This window comes from Anopheles darlingi, chromosome 2 (genome assembly GCF_943734745.1).
Source record: "Anopheles darlingi chromosome 2, idAnoDarlMG_H_01, whole genome shotgun sequence".
NCBI classification, from domain to species: Eukaryota; Metazoa; Arthropoda; class Insecta; order Diptera; family Culicidae; genus Anopheles; species Anopheles darlingi.
In genome coordinates this window covers 51,310,782-51,329,402 of record NC_064874.1, presented here as the reverse complement: position 1 = coordinate 51,329,402, position 18,621 = coordinate 51,310,782, and the positions used below count along the sequence as shown (strand labels likewise).

General features: G+C 41.5%; 2 protein-coding genes and 1 non-coding gene across 6 annotated transcripts in view; 2 read left to right on the top strand and 1 right to left on the bottom strand.

Moving 5' to 3' along the window:
- The window catches only part of LOC125959674 (neprilysin-2), a 16,486-nt gene extending 12,783 nt beyond the window's left edge, over positions 1-3,703 (bottom strand). The window contains exon 1 of the mRNA XM_049692515.1: positions 3,310-3,703. Coding sequence (XP_049548472.1) covers positions 3,310-3,338 — 29 coding nt within the window. The 5' untranslated portion in view covers positions 3,339-3,703. The remainder of the gene's footprint in view (positions 1-3,309) is intronic.
- Positions 3,704-7,570: 3,867 nt separating this feature from the next.
- Positions 7,571-7,642, top strand: Trnae-cuc (transfer RNA glutamic acid (anticodon CUC)). The gene has a single exon. It is a non-coding gene; the product is annotated as a tRNA-Glu (tRNA).
- A 3,142-nt stretch (positions 7,643-10,784) lies between these two features.
- On the top strand, positions 10,785-18,016 carry LOC125959689 (uncharacterized transmembrane protein DDB_G0289901-like). 4 transcript variants are annotated; one of them, XM_049692553.1, is made up of 2 exons: positions 10,785-10,877; positions 12,395-18,016. In XM_049692553.1, exon 2 carries the CDS (start codon positions 12,776-12,778, stop codon positions 13,685-13,687), a length of 912 nt encoding a protein of 303 aa, XP_049548510.1. In that variant the 5' UTR covers positions 10,785-10,877; positions 12,395-12,775; the 3' UTR covers positions 13,688-18,016. The 4 variants fall into 4 exon arrangements, with proteins under 4 accessions (XP_049548510.1, XP_049548513.1, XP_049548511.1 ...); XM_049692556.1 differs by having other exon boundaries at positions 10,813-10,861; XM_049692554.1 differs by lacking the exon at positions 10,785-10,877 and adding an exon at positions 10,884-12,229.
- Positions 18,017-18,621: the final 605 nt, after the last annotated feature.

The window sequence follows — 18,621 nt, the reverse complement described above, 5'->3', positions numbered from 1 at the left end:
CCGTTTCCGGTTCGATCAACATGGTTCACAGGACAGGTTAGTGCTTTACTTGCTCACTTTTTCTGTTATGAGCGCGCATAGAAGTACACGGGACGAGTAACATGTGTTATCATTGAAAGGGCTAAGAAATGTATCTGCTCTCCAAGAAAACCTTTCAGTCTTTAGCATATACTTGGTAGTTGATACTAACTGGCCAATCAAATAGCGTAGTAGCCATGCATATGTAACGCCACAGTACAACGCAGTACTTAAATTCAATATTTATTATTTCCGCAATCCATCACCTCCTTCCTCGGCAAGACGATGGAACGATGTTGCCAATACTCATTCGTTGCTATTTTTATTGAAAATCAATCTTTATCCTTCGTGACATTTGCAGAATGCTTGAGGCGTCATTGCTAGAAAAAAATGTTGAAATTCTTCTTGCGCCCCAAGTTTTCCAGTGCCACTGATGTTAGAATTTTATACACTAACTTTTAAGCTGAGAAGTGTACAAATCGAGCGAATCTGCATCAAAAAATAGCAATCGCTTGGGGCAGATTGTTCAAATGCTTACCTTGATCATGGTTGCGATGTCTAAACACAACAAACAATCTCTAAGGTGTAGCTCACAATCCGCACCAGCAACAACACCAGCAATTCGCTTTGCCTCATTGTGATTTAAGCAGAACAAACTACCGAGCACAGAAAACCAGTAGCATAACGAATCGTTTACCCTTGTATCAATTCGTACAATGATATCTTTTGGTATAGGTGCAGTGCAAAACTTTCAAATTTCGAATTTCAAATTTCCTTTTGATGGTTGTTTCGACAGTCGACCTAGGCAAGGCCGTGTCCTTCAACACATTGCGTAGTCGGTGATGATGGTTACAGCAATTAAAACTCTTAAAAGAGTTTTAAATGTATTACTTAAGTCTTCGTTTGAATTTCGGCTATTCTCGCGTAAGCTGTTGCATGAAAAGGATGTTGCATCAAGGCGATCAGTTGACTAATTGGGAGAAGATGCTTCCAACGTTTTCCGCTATATTATACTAATAACCGGTGATCGCACAACCGCAATGAGATTCGTCTGGGCCATTTTTGATATGCCGGAAGGCAAACAAGCGATCTTGCTTGAGGCTGGGAAGGGAGCCCTCAAAGACTTGATCACAATGAGCGCATCATCGGAGCCTCGAAATGCTGCATGCGCTTGATCACCTTTCCAACCCCCCTACCCCTTCGCCAACCCGTTCCATCACCTGAAAAGCATGGTAACACAATGGCCACAATACCTTCACACATATTATTAAGTTGGTTTGAGTGTGAGTGAACGTTGTGTGTATAATTGTTATTCGTCTAGAGTGTTCACATAACCTCTCTGAACGACACATCTAAACGAAATACAAACCCAGAGCTGCGGAAGAAACGTTTGTAACGGAAGTCCATGGCAAAGTGAGACGTTTTACTACTTTCTTCATACTACCATTGTTAGCTAGAAGCCGATTCGGGATTAATGGCAACATTATCCCGAGACTGTTGCCCTCTGGCCCGGCTTCACACGAATGTTTCTCAAGCATGCTTTCCCTTGCTTGAAATGATGTAGGAAATAAGTGTCAGTAAGAAAGTTTGATAATATCAATCAACTCAGTGTGTCTGTGAAATCATAATGAAGAAAAATCTAAACCTAAAGCAGAGCGCTCAAATGCTTTATGGAAAGCAAATGGAATATCAATTTTAACGTAAGTAGTTACGCAAAAAAACACGTGAATTGAATGATTTGTTTTTGGATTTGGTGAGTCTATTTCGCTACATGCCGTACAGAAAAATTACGACAAAAAGAAAACAAGCAGGTTCAAAGGCGTCACCTTCTGATGACGATCAGAAATCTGCCCCCGATGAAGCAACTTGCCATGCAGCATCTTGGAATCTTCAAACTCGCCGTGCAGACGCAACCTATTGAATCATCATGCTGAGTTTGAAACCGGTCTACGATGGTTTTGCAGCTAAATTTTTGAGTTTTTTGTCTCTTTCCATGCAATGGACCCGGCCAACCACTGAAACCTTGGTTGGCCTTGGTGAAGTAAATTCCAACTGTTCGCAAATAACACTGGTGTGGAGTGTGAGTAATCGCAATAGACGACTATTACTCTTTTGAATTATTCTATTATTTTCACTTTTTATTTTGATTTTGATATTGTAATACAATCGAGTGCTGACTGACACCAAATCCTGTAGTGTTCGTGAATATCATAGAGCGTTTCTAATCATTACCGAACAAACACAACAGTATCTTGTATATGTACCAACGTATTCAGGGATTCCCAATTACTGATGGTAATCGGTATAAATTATAGCACTAAAAGGTCGCAAACATTCATCAAAGATCTCTTGATTCAGGAATGATTCTTGTCATTAATTCCGATTTACATTATCTGATCTAGTGGATGGAAAGGAAGCTGTTAAATGAAATGCGACTCATTCCATCCACCTGGAACTAAAGGGCAGGTACCAATCGATTGTAATTGTTAATACATATAATATAATCGTCGAACTAATGTCACCATTCTGTCATTCTTAGTAACTACAAAACTATACATTGAAGAGACTGTGACTTTTCAATTTAACTAAAAATTGAATTTTCTTCTAATTCGCTTATTAAGCGACTCTACTAGCGTAATTAAGCGATAGAACTGTATTGACTACCACCACCCGTCCTCATTTAGTATGGGTCCATTGGAAAAACCGGCCAACTTTTCTGCCACGCAAAATGCCCCCCAGGAAAGCGATCGCGAATTCGGTGACAGTGAAAGCATTGCCATGGATCAGTTTCGTAACAGCACGAACATGATGGTTTGAAAACGATCGCTGAAGATAGTTTTCAAATATATTTTTTTATCATTCCACTCACATACCCGAGGCACGCAACAGCAGCATGCGATCGACACTTTCACTGCTCATAAAAACGAAAAAACTCGGAAATGGTTTACTAGCTCAACTTCTTCCGGAGAAAGGTTGGTCGTTGGTGTTTGTCCGGCCGGAACCACCTGGATGAGAATAGTAACACACATGACTGGCAAACTTTAGTTGAATATCTGAAACACTACATTAGACCGGTTGTCCTCAGTGGAGCTTTCGAGGGGATCTACATTAGATAATGATATTTTCTGAATAGAATAGATGGCATGGTGTTTATTCTTTTGCACATCATAGCTTATGTGAACCTGCCCACAATGATCAGCAGACGAAAGATCATTCGAAACCGTGGCACCGTTCATTAGCAGTTGTGTGTGAGTGTATGTTAGCGTGTATTGTGGCTTCAGGAATACATACTTGATAACCGTTTGCATTGTTGTGGTCATTGAAGAGTGTTTTCTACGACTCGTTGAAGGTACGTTGAAATTTTCGACACGCCCTTCACTTCCTCCAAAAACTCACTCCTATCGGCACGAACTACTATCGCTAGTCCGATAATGGCACGAAACACGCTTCAATTTTTTTTAGCGTCGATCCTCCCTGTCGATCGTTTTACAATCCAACACAGGTTAACGGTACTTCCAGAGCCGTAGTATAACTTCTGCACAGCTTATCAAACTTATAAAATGTGCGATCAGACGCACGAAACGATTCACGATGGTCAAACCTTGCACGCACTTCTGGCTGACCTGCTGGCTACTTAATGTTACACCAAGCACCACCGACTAATATGCCAAGCACGACCGCCTCGGTGGTCGGCCAGGAAAGAAATAATCTCTGAAAACCGCTTTCAAGCCTTTATAACATTTTTGCTTGCTCTCCCTCTTGAAATGGACGGAGAATGTGAGAGTCGGAAACATGCTCTGCTGCTCCATCGCATCCCCACGAAAATGTACGGGAGCTCCAACTAACTGCCAACCACTGTACAAAGTGCGAACCATCGCGCTTCATTGGTTGATGTACAGCAGATTTTAACTTCAACAATGTAACGTATTTAAAAACATATGAAGGTGCATTTTTATCAAACATAAGCGCGGTGACTGGCAGGGAAAAAGTACTCCCTTCATCAATGTTACTATTTCAACAAAACACATGGTTTTCCTCAAAAAAGTTTGGATTTATGGTAATTTATTACCCAGGAAATATAGCATATTTATTTTTCAGCTGCGTTTAGCCAGCGAATTAAGAAAAAGATTAATTTTATGTTTACAAAGCGCAAATTACTCTAAAATTTGCAGTTAAAAAATGTATGGTATAAGTTAAGGCTCTTTATAAGCTATAAATTGAGTTTTATTTTGCAAATATGTACAGCTTATGTCGCTTTCTCTTTACAAAATATTTCTATTCTGCTATTAACCAAAGAGCCCAATATAGCACCATTGCCAAAACTAATGTTTGATACCAACGCCTCTTTAACTGTTCTGTTCATCTTCATAGAAGATGTTTATTTCCCTGAATGCATCATTCGCAGATGATAAATTGGTTGTTTAGCAGTGTGGCTCGCTGGGTTTTTACGTTGCCCAATATAGCCAGTCGTTTTGGGTATTAAGAACCTGTTGATGTTCTATTCCATCTCATTTATATAAATCCTTTTTTAAGTTTAGTAAGTCGAAATGCTTCTTGCAGTAAGTAAACAACACTTGAACCTGTGTGTACAGAGAGATTTTCATTTAGTATAGCACTTTTTTTAAAATTGTTTTTGCGTTTTACTTCAAAGAAGAGCTACTGTTTAGAGATAGATCTTTTGATTTACCTTCTCATACGATCGAATTCACATTGCGCCACTTAGCAACGGTTCACTTAACGCGAGTAAACGGAAAGCTATGAGTGGCATTTTTTTACTTAAGCAGACCGAGTTTAGTAGTAGTAGTGGATATTCTAGAAGTGAATAGATATTCTCTTAAAATAAATTGCCAATGAAATGCCTAGAAATAGTGAGCAAAACGAGAGAACATTTGTGGTTCAGATTTGAAACAGTATCCAACGCTACATAAGTTTCCCGTCTTACACCAAGTCCTTCATTTCGCATTGCACTCTCGTAAACTAGGCTCTTGATAATGTATGCGTAAACTGTAATTGGCTGATGTTTCGTCGTTAGAAGGCAATTTTACAAACCGTTATTTCTTGCCGCTACTTATCATGGATGTATCCGAGAGCATCCATCTTAAGAAAAAATGTGACACTTAAGATCGCTTCATAGTTTTATACGTATATGTCGCTTATGATCGACCCATTATCATTCTAATAATTAGAACGAACGGCTTCTAGTTGGAAGTAATCACCGTTGCAATGATACGATATCTCGCTGATCTTTACCCTAGAAAATAATGAAGTATCTGTTGCATTCAAGCCGTCTTATGTCATTTATAGACTTAAACATATAGCATCACTTTTCAATAATAAGAGCATTGTTCCAAGCTACTCATTATCATCGAGTATTGCGTCCTGATAAAAATTGGTTGTATCGATCATTACAAATTACTTTTTTTATCGTTTGTCTGTCTTTACTTAAAATCTCGTCAATTTATTATTTCTTAATTAATCGATTTTGAGTTGTGTAATTCTGTAAAACATTTTTTCAAGCATAGCAAGAAACGACAATTTTAAGAAAAAACCAAAAAATACACATCTAGAGGTCAAACCGAGCCGCACTAATGCGTCTTTGAACAATTAACCTCTTCTTAATTAACCTTCGGTGCTGAGATGTACGCGTAGTCTCGAAATTTTCGTGGCAGTTTACACTTCGCATTTCGTCTTTAAAGAATTTCTCGAATAGGTCCGAGTTTTCTTTAAGGTAGTTCAAATAGAAGCTTCGAACATCCAAAATACAAAAAATTGCCGGTGCTTCAGGAAAAGTTATTAGCTTGAATGAGAAGTTTAATTTGCATATTGCATATAATATAAGGCTGGATACAAGTAGATAGAGGTAGATACTGTATAATGCTCAAACGTCTGTAATTGCAGCAAGAAGAACAGATGAAGAATTGTTACAAACAAAACTGCTCTCCTTGGACATGATCGGTGAGTTCTGAAAGAATTAGGTATTATGAAGCGATTACTAACTCATTGGAGGGCAGAAATTCTTGAATTCATCTTCCTGCTTAACGAGGTTAACGAGTTACCAAAAATCATGTAACGAAATGGCTTTTTAAAATACATCAAGTACATGAATCTGTACAAGCAATATGCAACTTTTAAAATGGTGAGATCCTTTACATTGAATGTTAGTTTTGATTAAAATGTTTAGCAAATGGAAATCAGCCTTATTAAACTTATTTTGAGCATAACCGACGCATTTTGAAGTCCAATCAAACAAAACAGCGCTTGAAACCCACATAACACTTGTTGTGATGTTATGGTGATCATGTTCTAAAACCTCGAAGGAAAGCAGTTGGTGTATCCATTTAAAATTTGGTGATATTGACGTGCACCTGGCAGTGAAAGTACTTTTATGAAGTTTACAATCCATTGGAATAATCCAAAAATATGCAAAGAAGGTGTTTATTCAGTTATTATTTTTTTATTTCTATCGCACAATTGAAAGTCGGTTCTGTCTTGCACTGTCACTGTCAATGAAAAATGGATGAAATGGGGAAATCTTTTTGAGTCCTGATGCCATCCATCTACATCTATGATAGTGTAAAACTGTTTAGGTCGAAGTGGTACATGCGGGGTATGCATTGACCTAAAAGTAGCGCGATCTATTTTAGGAAGGGGTTAAGATGTTTAATTTTTATACACGCTTATATTTCATGAATGCTTATTCTTTCAAGAGTACTGTGTGGAATTGTTGAATCAATAGAACCAAAACGGTCAAAGATATTGAATTCGGAAATAAACACCTAAAAGACTCAATAGATCTCTCTACTTTGAAGCGGTTTTCCCAAACATACGTTTTCAAGGTCGGTGCCACTCGTAGCTTAAAAACTACTGTATCGACTCGACTGTGTTGCTTTTCGGACAAAATGTTACTAAGAAAACACCGCTTTTTCAACTTTGGAAAGCTACCAAAAATCTAAAAACTAAAAATTCAACAAAAACCCGACGGGGTTACCTTAATAAACGTATATTCTAATGAAAGAATATTAATTTGTATATTTCCGATGATACAGCAGAATGCAATGATGGGCGCCTAGATTGAATGTCATGAACGTAGTTTTTTAACCAATTTTCCACGACCACCAAATATTCTTGAAAAGATGTAATTTAGTATAAAATTTCGGTAAAAAAATAAGTTGAATGGTTTCTTCATAAAAAATCTGCAAAAATTGGTATTTTTGTCCCGACCTTAGCTCCCACCTCGGTTTAGCAGCTGAAACATCAGTTGGTCAACAATGAATTTGCCGACAATCAACCAAAATAATATCTATAACAATCACAACCATGCAATCGCAACTAGCAGGAAGTGATTGAGCATGCGGTTTAACCATGTGAGCGTTTGCCAGAGTCCTATCCTATGTTTGTTGGACCGCGCATTCACTACTCATTTTAATCGATCGCTCGGTAGGAATGATACCACACTATACGATCAGGACGTGGTGAAGGTGGAATGAAAAGAAGGGTAGCTTGTATTCCGTGGGGACCTGCGGTCCTTACACTCACATGTGGTTCTTAACAATCCCATATTGTCTAGTGGTTAGGATATCCGGCTCTCACCCGGAAGGCCCGGGTTCGATTCCCGGTATGGGAAAATTGCATTTTTTTCTTACATACTAACAATGTTGCACATGCTTGGTTACTAATCCACCAGTAAAATCAAAGAGCTGTTTTGATGAACTCGCTTCCAGTATATGAAATGATTAATAAAAATGGTAGAAATAAAGTAAACTCCCCTTCTCGTAATGAGGTCAGTATATACAAAAGGTATGCAATGTGGCCCCTTAAAATTTACTTAATGTAACTTTCACCTTTTTCAGAGTATGGTCTAAAAAGTCCCCACTGGCAACCACAACCGCATACCATGTTCCACAACACTGGATTCTTACAAACCAGATTTTTCGTTTCGACCACCCTCAAAGCTGCGTTTGTTTGCTACTAAATCTAACGCTCGCATGCTGCGCAGAAGGGGAGGCTAAGTAACTCTAAAAAGCGCATACTTGCTACTGGGGCAACGTCAATACTGCAGTACGCGTGCCCGACAAGAACCGTGCGATCCTGAACAGGATACTCCGGCTAGCGAGCCGGCAGAGTCACGTGCGCTTTCCGTACGATCTCAACAGCAAGATTCGGAGTGATAACAGCGATTATGCCTATTGCGATCCTGAAAACTGAACAGATAGAAGGACACATCATCTCATCTCCAATATAGAGCGATATTGGTTCGATATCGGGGAGGTTAGCTTTCACCTAACTTCGCTTCTTTCTGGGCATTGGTACTTTGAATAGTATCTATTTAATAGAGACGTCGTATCTATTTAATAGAATAGTATCTGTTTAATAGATTTTTGAGTAGATTTTTCCTATTTTTTCTATTTCGCCCGTTTTATGCGTTCTGTTACTGGTAAAAAGATTGATTTGGTTTTGTTTTAAAAGAAATAACCCATTTTTAAACTATTAATCATGGAATGGGAGAGACCTCCATTAGTGTAAGATTTGACAGCAAATTTCATCATTCTGGAGTAAGATTTGGCAAACATTTTCAAATCCATCTCCGGGATGGCCTTTTAAACCCAAGAGAGAAGCTTAAAATAAACACAAAAAACAAATAGGGGAGCGCTGATCAGTCAGAAAGTAGAGTTTTGATAAGAAATTAGAATTGCGGGTTCGCTCAACATATAACATTTGCGCATATCGCTTCAGTTGTAATTGGTGCACCGGGATACCGGAGAGATTCAACCATTTCCTGATCTGGTGGCCGCTTCTACACTCTGCGATTGGTAACGGTAAACCGTCAACCTTTTTAAACTGGCCACATGGATCAATTAGTGATAAGCCCGGTATGCTGATAATAAAGATCGATGCCTGGATCAACCTGATCGATTAGCGACCCAGCATCAACTTACTTGAAAAAGACTACGTCTTGTGAAAAATTTAAGAATTTACGAGATGTCTCATATGTAACTATGATCATGCTCTCTAAAAACAATTATGATACTCGTGACTCTTCGTTTTCTAGACAGTAAATTTGCAGTTTGAGCAGTGCAGCAGTAGTGCTCGGTGTGTGTGGTAAAAAATGTGCAGAAAACCAATGATAGGACTGGTGAAATCTTTTTCATATTTTTTCCTGAAAGCTGACCCTTTCCTTGGTATCCACTCCAATTTTCACATGAATGGGGCTGGAAATGAAGGAGAAACGGATTTAAATGAAATCGTCTTACATGATCGTGACTTGCTATTCGCGCGGATTCTGAACTTTGACCAGTACTCTCAGAAAAATGTCTCTAAAGTTCTTCGCCAAAACGGCCTTTCCGAATGCCAAGAATCAGGCAACGAAGGAAATGCTCTTGTGTATCCTGAAATGGTTCAAAATCGGGTCGTGAAAACCCCGGCCCTTCTCACTGCAGGTAAGAGGGCGACCGTTGATGAAGAGAAGGGGGTGGTTTCAGAAAAATCTTCGCAAATCGAACAGTGACCCCCGGTCAGAGATTGATTCGATGTTCTGGCGCAGGTCGGCTCTTCCGGAACAATCCTTTGTGCACTGTGGTCTGCACCCAAAATAGTCTGTGCTGCGGTCCTGAAAGCGACTATGGTCCGGTCTCAGGGCCGGTGGCCCTCGGTGCCCTAGAGTCCCTAGGGTCCCTAGAGCGGTGTTCGATTTTCTTGGGGTGTTAGTCCGACGCGTGAGGAGGTCCCTTAGAGTCGGTCGATCTCCGTTTAACTTTGGGGCTCTTTTTATACTAATATATACCCTTGAAAGCCAGAAGGGCCCTCCGCATCCAGGATGCGCCGTCCCCCTTCCCTCTGATTGCGCTCAATGCGCCTCTCCTGGGCGTGTTTGGCCAAAGTATGGCCAAAGTGTGGTGAAATGGTTTAGAATCATTTTTAGTTGTTCCTGCCCGGCCTTTTAGGGGATCGTGTCGCAGTTTTTCACGGTCTGCACGGTTTGTAAGGACGTGAGATTACTTTTTCAACGAGAACCACGAAAAGCAATGAGACCCAGAATCGCTAAATCCACGAAACGTGTGTCCACCAAAATGTCGGGCTAAAAACGGTTAAATCAAACAAAAATCAATCGCGGAAAAAGAAATGTTTGACCGTTGAAAATCACAAAAATCCCACCATGCTTTGAAGGCACGGTGGAATTTTATTGTTGACCAAAAGACCAAAAATTAACTGCTCGAACTTTTCCCTCTTACCTTTCCCTTCCAAGAAAGTGTTGAAATCCGTTCTGGTTTTCGATATTTTTGAAATTTTGATACAAAATAAGATTTTCTGTTAAAGTCATGATCATGGTGGATAGCTTTGAGCTTTGCCCAACATAAAGCAAAATTTTCATCAAAAATCAAAATTCAACGCGACAATTAACTACAACCCTGTGTTTTGAAAAAATCATGGAAAACTCGCGGTTTCAACTTTTTCTGGCCTGGGAATAACGGCAAATCGCTCGGAAATGGTTAATTAACAGGGAAAATACCAAAAAAGCGAGTTGAAAAACTAGAAATTAAAAATTATTCGACTCACTCAAGCGCGCTTCAGGTTGAACCCAGCTTGAGCATGCTCTTCATAAATATCGTGAGGTTGAACATTTTTACAGTGATGGTCGATAATATACGAGCGTTTTTGCGTAAATAAAGCAGAAATTGCATAAAAATTCAAAATGTTTTGCTAAAAATGGGGTGCGTAGCAGTGTATTGATATTTTGCCTTTGAGGTTAGAAACTCGAGTTCGCTGTAAAAGGGGCCAGGAAGAAAAAATTGGCGAGTGTGTGAGAGAGCAGATGTGTGAGAACGGACGTGCGCGTTTATAAAAGGTTTTTATAAATTTCCGTGAGTGTTTTATTAATTTACACGATAAAAAGGAGCCCATAATCCACCATCACCAGTTTTACCACGAATCGATTGTTACGAATTACTCAAGCGTACTCCACAATCGGTTTGTGAGTCATTTGTGGATTTTGGGCCTTTTGCGGGGCGATTCTTGTAAAATCATTACTTTGAAGTGTCGTAATGCAGGAGGAAGATGACTCCTGAAAATGACAAAATTTTGAAAGTTGTGTTTGAGAAACTGTGGATAATTCATGTTTTCGTAACTCAGCGACATGAGTGCGATAATTGCCTTTATTTCTCAAATTTGCTTCGCTGTTGGTGGATTAATGGACTTTGCAAAAAACCATTTTATGCCTTCTGCAAGAGGCGAAATCGCTGGAGTGGGGGAAGACTTTGTTCAGTCCGTTTTCGTGTTGTAAAATTTACACAATTTCAGTTTGAAGTGGGGTTCAATATTTTTAGTGGGGAGCGACGACGCCATCTTGTGTTTCGCTTCACAAACGTTTCACGCAACCTTCAACGACTCGCGTGTGTGTGTGCGCTCGACTGTGAATCACTATCCATTCGTTTGTGGTATATTTCGATAGTTTTTTTTTGCATAATTGCGAGTTCGGATACTGAAAGTAATCAACCTTCGAACATCCAACCTCTTGGAACAATAGAAATAGTTAGCAGCACTGAAGTGCGTAGTTTGGTGGTGGGACAAGTACAGTGAAAACTTATCGAGAAAAGATTCTGATTCGCGAGCGTCGTGTAGTACGTGACGTGAATCTGGTTGGGAAAAAAGTACAATTACAGTCCGGAGTTACACCACGTCACAAAGGTTGCGCTTTGTCCCGCGGTTAATCATCGCCCTTTACCAAGACGGCGTTCTAAAGTTCGGATTCCAAAGGGCGTCCGATGCGGACCTTCAGAATGGTCCAACATTTTCTCATGAGAATGATCGCGAGGGAACGCGTTTCTGGGGTTGCACGCTTGGTATACGAAAATCGGGGTTAAAAGCATCATAGCAAATCATTCACAAGCGTGTAGTATAGGACAAGGGGAAGGAGGAGGGAGAGAAGGGAGTTGGTGGCAGCTGCAAACACAAAGGAGAAGGGAAAGGAGCACAAAAGCGAAAGCCAGTTGCCCGTGTGTCGACGAGGTTTGCGTTGGTGTGTGTGCTATTGTGTTGTAAAATGCACAGTAGTGTTCGTGAGAGAGTGGATTTCTCGTCGAGGAGTTTACGGTTTTCCTCCCTTCTTTCAGCTCTCGCAACGACGTTGAAATGACGTTGTTGGTTAAACTTTGTATCGACGGTTAGTTGTTTGAGCATCTTCAGCTAACATCAGCCGTTGAAGTTGATGAGTTTCGTGAGTAGAAAGCAAACAGCAGACAAGGCAGTGGTGGTGGGCTTAGTGGGCTTAGTAACTGAACAAGTACAGCACAGGAAAACCGTCGGAGATAGGAGGAAAAATTGGCTGCTTCTTTGTAGTAGTTATGTTGCGAAACTAACCAAGCAATGTTTTCTCCTCAAGGCGAACGAGTAATTTAGCTGCAGTCAAAGTAGCGACGGCTGGAGCGGAAAAACTGTGCAACCATAGCAACAGCAGCCGTGTATAGTGTGCGTGTAAAACCAGAAAGTATGTGGCTCTGTTCTCATCTTTTGTTGGCAATCGAAAGAGAGAATTAGAAAAATCGGCGCGTGAATGAACGAGCAATTAGAGGCTGGAGTTGGTTTGGCGTGGAATCCGCACGTGATATTGTGTAAATAGCCTTAACGGAGTGTATCGAAATAGTGACAGTGCAAACAGTGGATACAAAAGAAATCAGGGAGCAAAAAGGACGCCAACGGTGTTGCTGCGCTGCACAGAAACAAGTGATAGATAGAGGCAGAGGAAGGCAACGGAAGTGACGCAATGACAAACTCGCAAAACCGAAATGCCCGTAACGGTGCGAACAACGCCGACCGCTACTTCAGTAACCACAGCCCGCAACAGCTGAGCGCTCAACAGCAGCAGCAGCAGCAGCAGCATCAGCAAACGGTAGCGGGCAGTGCTGGTGGTAGCAACGGTGGTGGTAAGCGAGGAGGAAACAGCAATGCGAACGGTGGTCGTAGTCAACGGTCACCCAGCACGAACTACTTCCGTAGTATTTTTTCGTCGAGCGCCGCTATACCCATAGTACAACAGCAGCAGCAGCACCAGCAGCGGCAACCGTCATCGTCTCCGACGGCCGGTGGCCGAGTTTCCGGCGGTCGTCATACCAGCAACAGTAGCAGTAGCTCAAACAGCTTTAATCAACGATCCAGCCCAAGTGGCAACGGAGGAGGGATAGCGATTGTAGGAGCAGGAGGCTCTTCCTCGACACTGTACTCATCGTCGTTGGGTGGCGCACCTGTATCAGGTTCACCGCCAAACTTTTCGCGCTTTGCCGGAAGCAAGTGCTACGACGCTCCGGCTCCCACCGCCCTGCCGAAGCCTCCGGTACACTGGACGGCCACATCGGGCGCCCCAAACTGTGGCGGTTTCGTCGGCACCAGCGGTCCCTTACCAACGGTGATGGCAGCTTCGTCGATGATGGCTGGAAGTGGCAAAAAGGTGGCAGGATCCGCCGGCAACAACGCCATTAATGGCGCTGCCAGCTCGGTGAAGCAACATCATCTTCACTATCCTCAGTCGTCGTCCTCGTTCCAACAGGGACCGCAGCAGCAGACTCGTCTGCGCACGAAAGCGATGAAATCCTGTGCTTCGGCGGCGGCCAGGGCTAACAACCGTCATGCGGCGATGTTTACCCATAATCTGAAAACGATCCTCAATGTACAAGCTTAACAACTCAATGTCGCACTAAGCAGCAGCAACAGCAACAGCAACAGCAACATCAGCACCAGCAGTAACAGTGGAAACAGTAGCTTTTGTGACGCCCAATGCGAAACGAATCAATCGGAGACGGTAACAGACCAGGAGGAGGATGAGGAGGAAGAGGAGGATGGCAGTCTACTGCGGAAGTTGGCACCGTTGTTACCGGTCACAAATACGTCGGTCATGCTACAACATCAACGCAAACGGCAGCGACGCAGGCAGAAGAAGGAGCATTCACACTAGAGAACGGCAATGTTTTAAAGCACTTGTACGATGGTAAGGTGTAAGAAGATTGAGAGTATGCGGAGCCGTCATTTGGAGTATATGGATTGTCGAACGTCGGAGCCAGTGCGATCGTAGTTTTGTCACGGATACTCACTATTCCACGCGGCCCCCTAGAATCACCGTTCGAAGTCGCTGTGTGGGAACGAGATAGTACTGACCCGAGGATCGCGAAAGCCGACGACTCTTCAAACGTGACAGTTAAAAGCAGAAATTCTTCGTTCGTACGGATTTCAATCTGCAAGCGCCTGAATGTTGTTCTACAGACAATGTCTCATATCGTATATGCCTGTGTTTGTTGCTGGGCGCTTTTTTCTCCGAGTGCGGGAGAGGACACCTGAATCCACCGTGTCGCGTCTCCGGTTCGATTGTTCCGTCTGACTGTCGCAGACAGCTAATTGGTGCTTCGGCGTCGTACTGGCCGCCGAAAAGTGGTCTACCGCGTCACCATTGGCAGTGTGTGCCACTTACCGGTGAACCCGTGTTTTAATGTTGTAATTTATTGATGCTGTTGCTGCGGTAGCTGACCCGGAGGAGGTACCCGGCGGATACGTAAATCGCGACGGAGGAGAAGCAGCACCACCATGCAAAAGGCACTGTCTGTCTTTTGTGTGCATGTATGTAAAAGAAAAATTGTAACTATATTTTATGTTCGGAACGTTTTGTTTTTTTTTTATATGACCTTCGAGTTATAGCCTTTGTTTGAACGCTCCATTATGTTAATAATGAAACGAAAATTACGAGATAGGAAGACAAATTCAGAGAAGATAGCTACGATCTTATTGCAAACTGGAAGATGGAATGGTCAATGGAGAGAAGAAGGAAGGACGTCTGTGACAAAGAGTGTGAGAAAGAAAGAGGATGATTGGTAGGAGGAAGGCGTAGGAGAATAAGATTTAAAGGCAAAGAGAGAGAGAGCGAGCGAATGAGAGAGATACAGTAAAGAAAGTAATGAGATGAGGGATGCACATTTAAAATAGGTGACTTCGCTATCGTCAATGCTTTCAACGGTGGGCCCTAGTGTGTAAACGAGGCGCATTTCAGTTTGATTTAAGAGAAAAAGCGAGAAAGCAAAGATTTACTCTATACTGATGAGATGAAGGAAAAGGGCGGATTCCTGCAGTAGAACCCGGAATCGATTGTAAGGGTGCTTGTGTGTTTGAGTGTAGTTTCGGGATCGTATGCATTTTAAGGAAACGACGCGCTCAACACCACCATCCCCAAAACCACGAAAGGTGTGCCGCATGAGCGTATTTCGGTTTGTTTCATAACTTGTTTGCCATATAAGTCATGATTGCACGGAAGTCGCGACGACAAGGGTGTACAAATTTGTCTTTTTGTATCTTAAAACAAAAGGATAATAGTTCCAAACTATGTTTTAGCTGCCTTGCTGCACTCTATGCCAAATTGAATAAGATTGTGATGTTCGTCCTACGACCAACTCTTCTTTAACATTATCGATAAACTGTTACTTTCTTGACTCCGAAGTCGATTCATTTTAAAAGTGATTCTATTCATTTGCCCACCAGCGACACATCATATCTGTATTGCGTTGCCTCCGTCGCAGAAACACTAGTTCCAGACAGTGTTACGGACTATACTTTATGTAGAAACGAGGACAGAATAGAGCAACACGGGACACTGTTTGCAAAAAATGATGAACTATTTGTATCAATCACAATTTTATTTTCATTTTCCCGGGCAGGCTGCACCTGTTGTGCCTGCAATGGGGATCCGATTGCTTTTGACATCCAAATCATTAATTGGCATTAGGCTCTAAACTTCCTATAGAACTTGTGAAAATTTCCACTTTTCCATTCAAACAGTTTGGCGTATTATTAACATTGCCTCAAATTTCTTTAGCCAGCGTAGATGTACACACTGTACTATGAAATTGGCTACAACCAATTTTGGTAACAATCTGGTTGTACATAATCCTGACACAGGGAGTAGTTAAGGAATATTGACAAGTTATTGGTTCCTTTTTTTTTTTTTTGGTGATCGTAAAAATAGCTTACGAGAGTGTTTTCCTGCAGTGCAAGACACGAAAAATTCCACCGAATCCTGGCAACGATTTTGTCTATTCAATCTGCTCGAAGCAGTGTAGCCTAGTTTGTTGATTTAAGAAATTCAATCTGACAAATAGCGACTAGGCGCTTTTACTATTATTTCACTTGGTATCCTCTGCACCAGGCCAACCAATACCTTAAAGAATTGAACAATTATTGTCGAAACGTAGCTGCTGTATTGGCATCTTAGTGCTACTAGTATTCGACAAAATTGCAAATCAGTGAAACAGTATGTGAGGGTTTTCTTTTCGCTCAAGGCAAAGTTCTGCAATTTGTGAAAAAAGAAAACTTAACAAAATCAAAATCCGGCTACACCGGCACCGGAATACTACAAACAAATGCGGCCAAACGAAGCAAACAGAGATGGGGAGGGGTTCGTGATATGCGCTGAAAGATCGAGTGCTAGCAACATTACTATCGACGTAGTCATTATCGTATTGTACCGCATAATTTTCAACCTTCCCTCTTGTCTTTCCAGTTGTATTTCTATGTGTTTCGAACTTTTGCCCAACTCATTCTCATCTTTTCTCAACACTTTTTCAAACCTTTCGCACCGCAAAGGTGTGAAGTGACGAAAATGTTGGTGCTGGGATAGATATTTTTTTATAATAACTTTAAGTCCTTGTAAACGTTGTGCAATGTCCTAAATGGCTAGACGTAGCGCGTATCATAGACTATCCCTCCCCCAACCCCTGATGTGTGATAAACCTATGATTTTTTGCCTTCCGATCCTATTTTAGACTTACTCTCTTATTGCAATACTTTCCTTACCACCTAATTTTTATTTTTATGCATTTTTCATTCTCTTATCTGCTACTATTTTTTGATACCGATCTCAAAAGAACGTAAAATTTCTCATCGTTTTCTCAACATGGTCGTTGATGGTCGGTTGGGGCAACCGAAGCATGTCAGCAACATCCGTTCGTAAGGGAGAAGGTGCGGCATTTTTTAGTTGAACAAAAGCACCGATATACATACCAATCAAAAGACCCCCGGAAAACACATTTCAGCTGACCTAAGGACACTTTCACTTAGTACACACGAGTGTACTCGATCACTCTCGGAACCTTGACATTCGGCAGCAATTAATGTGTTCTGCCTAACGAATGAGGATAATGTTGCTAAACTAAACTGTTGGCTGCATTCGAGTTTTGTAAATATTTGTTTTTTCCTGGGACAACACAGGAAAATCTGATTTTTGAGTGGTTTGTGTCCTGCTTATCTGAAATGTGTGCGCGTGTGTGTGTGCTGCAGTTGTGTGCAGCTACTGTGTTAGGTTTACTCGACCCGGAGCGTCGTCTTAAGTCAGATCAGTTTGCTTTTTGGTAAGTTCCTCCCTGCATCCCTTCGGTTATGTTGTTACGCAATTCTTCGGTTTACCATTTGTACCCTCTCCTCTATCCTATTAGATGCCATTATTGCTGCAGCTAGATATTTTTCCTATTTCTAAGGAAGTCTGTAGCACGTAAAAAAGTACAAAAACATTCATTGTTTTATTCATTTTCCACTTTCATCCGCTACTCATTTGGTTCAGTTGTGTTTTGCTACTTACATGGCAGTCTTAAATTAATGCCTCCAACATATCAATAGAACGCGGGAGTATATTTGTACGCATCGGTTTCGTAATCACCTAGTGTCATTAAATCTTATTTGAAAAAAAAAACAATTCTCAAAATAGTATCGTATCAGTACCTGAACTTAGCTCCTACGTTGTCTATTATCAATAATTTCGAAAAATCCCTATCTGTTGGGTAATGTAAGCATCTTCATGTTCACAGTGCCCTAGCATTGATCTACTTGATTTTTAAAAAATCCCTCCAACAAAACAAACCACCATAGCTGTCCGAATTCCCTCCTCCCAATCGGCTACTCCTGAATAAAATACATGAATTGAAACGAAAAAAAAAACAAAGAAAAAAAATCTATTTTAAAGTTCTACAAGGACTACTGCAGCAATAATGGTATATTATACGCCTTGAAAGACAATCTTTTGTTCGTCGTTAACCTTTCCCCCGTATGTGTTCTTTACAGTATGATATGTTATGCCCTGTTAAGAGCTGCTTATCAGTTACACTTGAAGGATCGCGGGAATGAAGTGATCAATGATGATAAAAGCATCAGGTACACAGGCAATGGGGCCGCAACCAAATAAGACCATCTGACAGGCCATCGTAACGGCAAGGGACGATTAAGCGAAAGGGGAAAGCGTGTGTGTACGTGCCGATCGTATCGAATAGAGTGAGTAGTGGTTAATCATACAAATCAAATGCTAGCAAAGGAAAAGGAAAATCCGTTTTGCCGTGATGGCGATGCTTCTTCTTATAGAGAGGCAGGATCCGAATCAGGGTTTGTTGGTGGTTGGCCGAATCCGTATCAGGTGGGCCCCTTTTCTCAAATCATATACGGATCGAATGGAGTGGTGATATGGCGCCAGCTAAACCAACTCACAGCACAGACACAGTGAGAAAAGTGTACCTCCGAGCCATTTTTCCGAGGTATGCGCCCGATCCCGATATTCCCAATATTCCCGATGTGCGAACTTTTACATGCCGC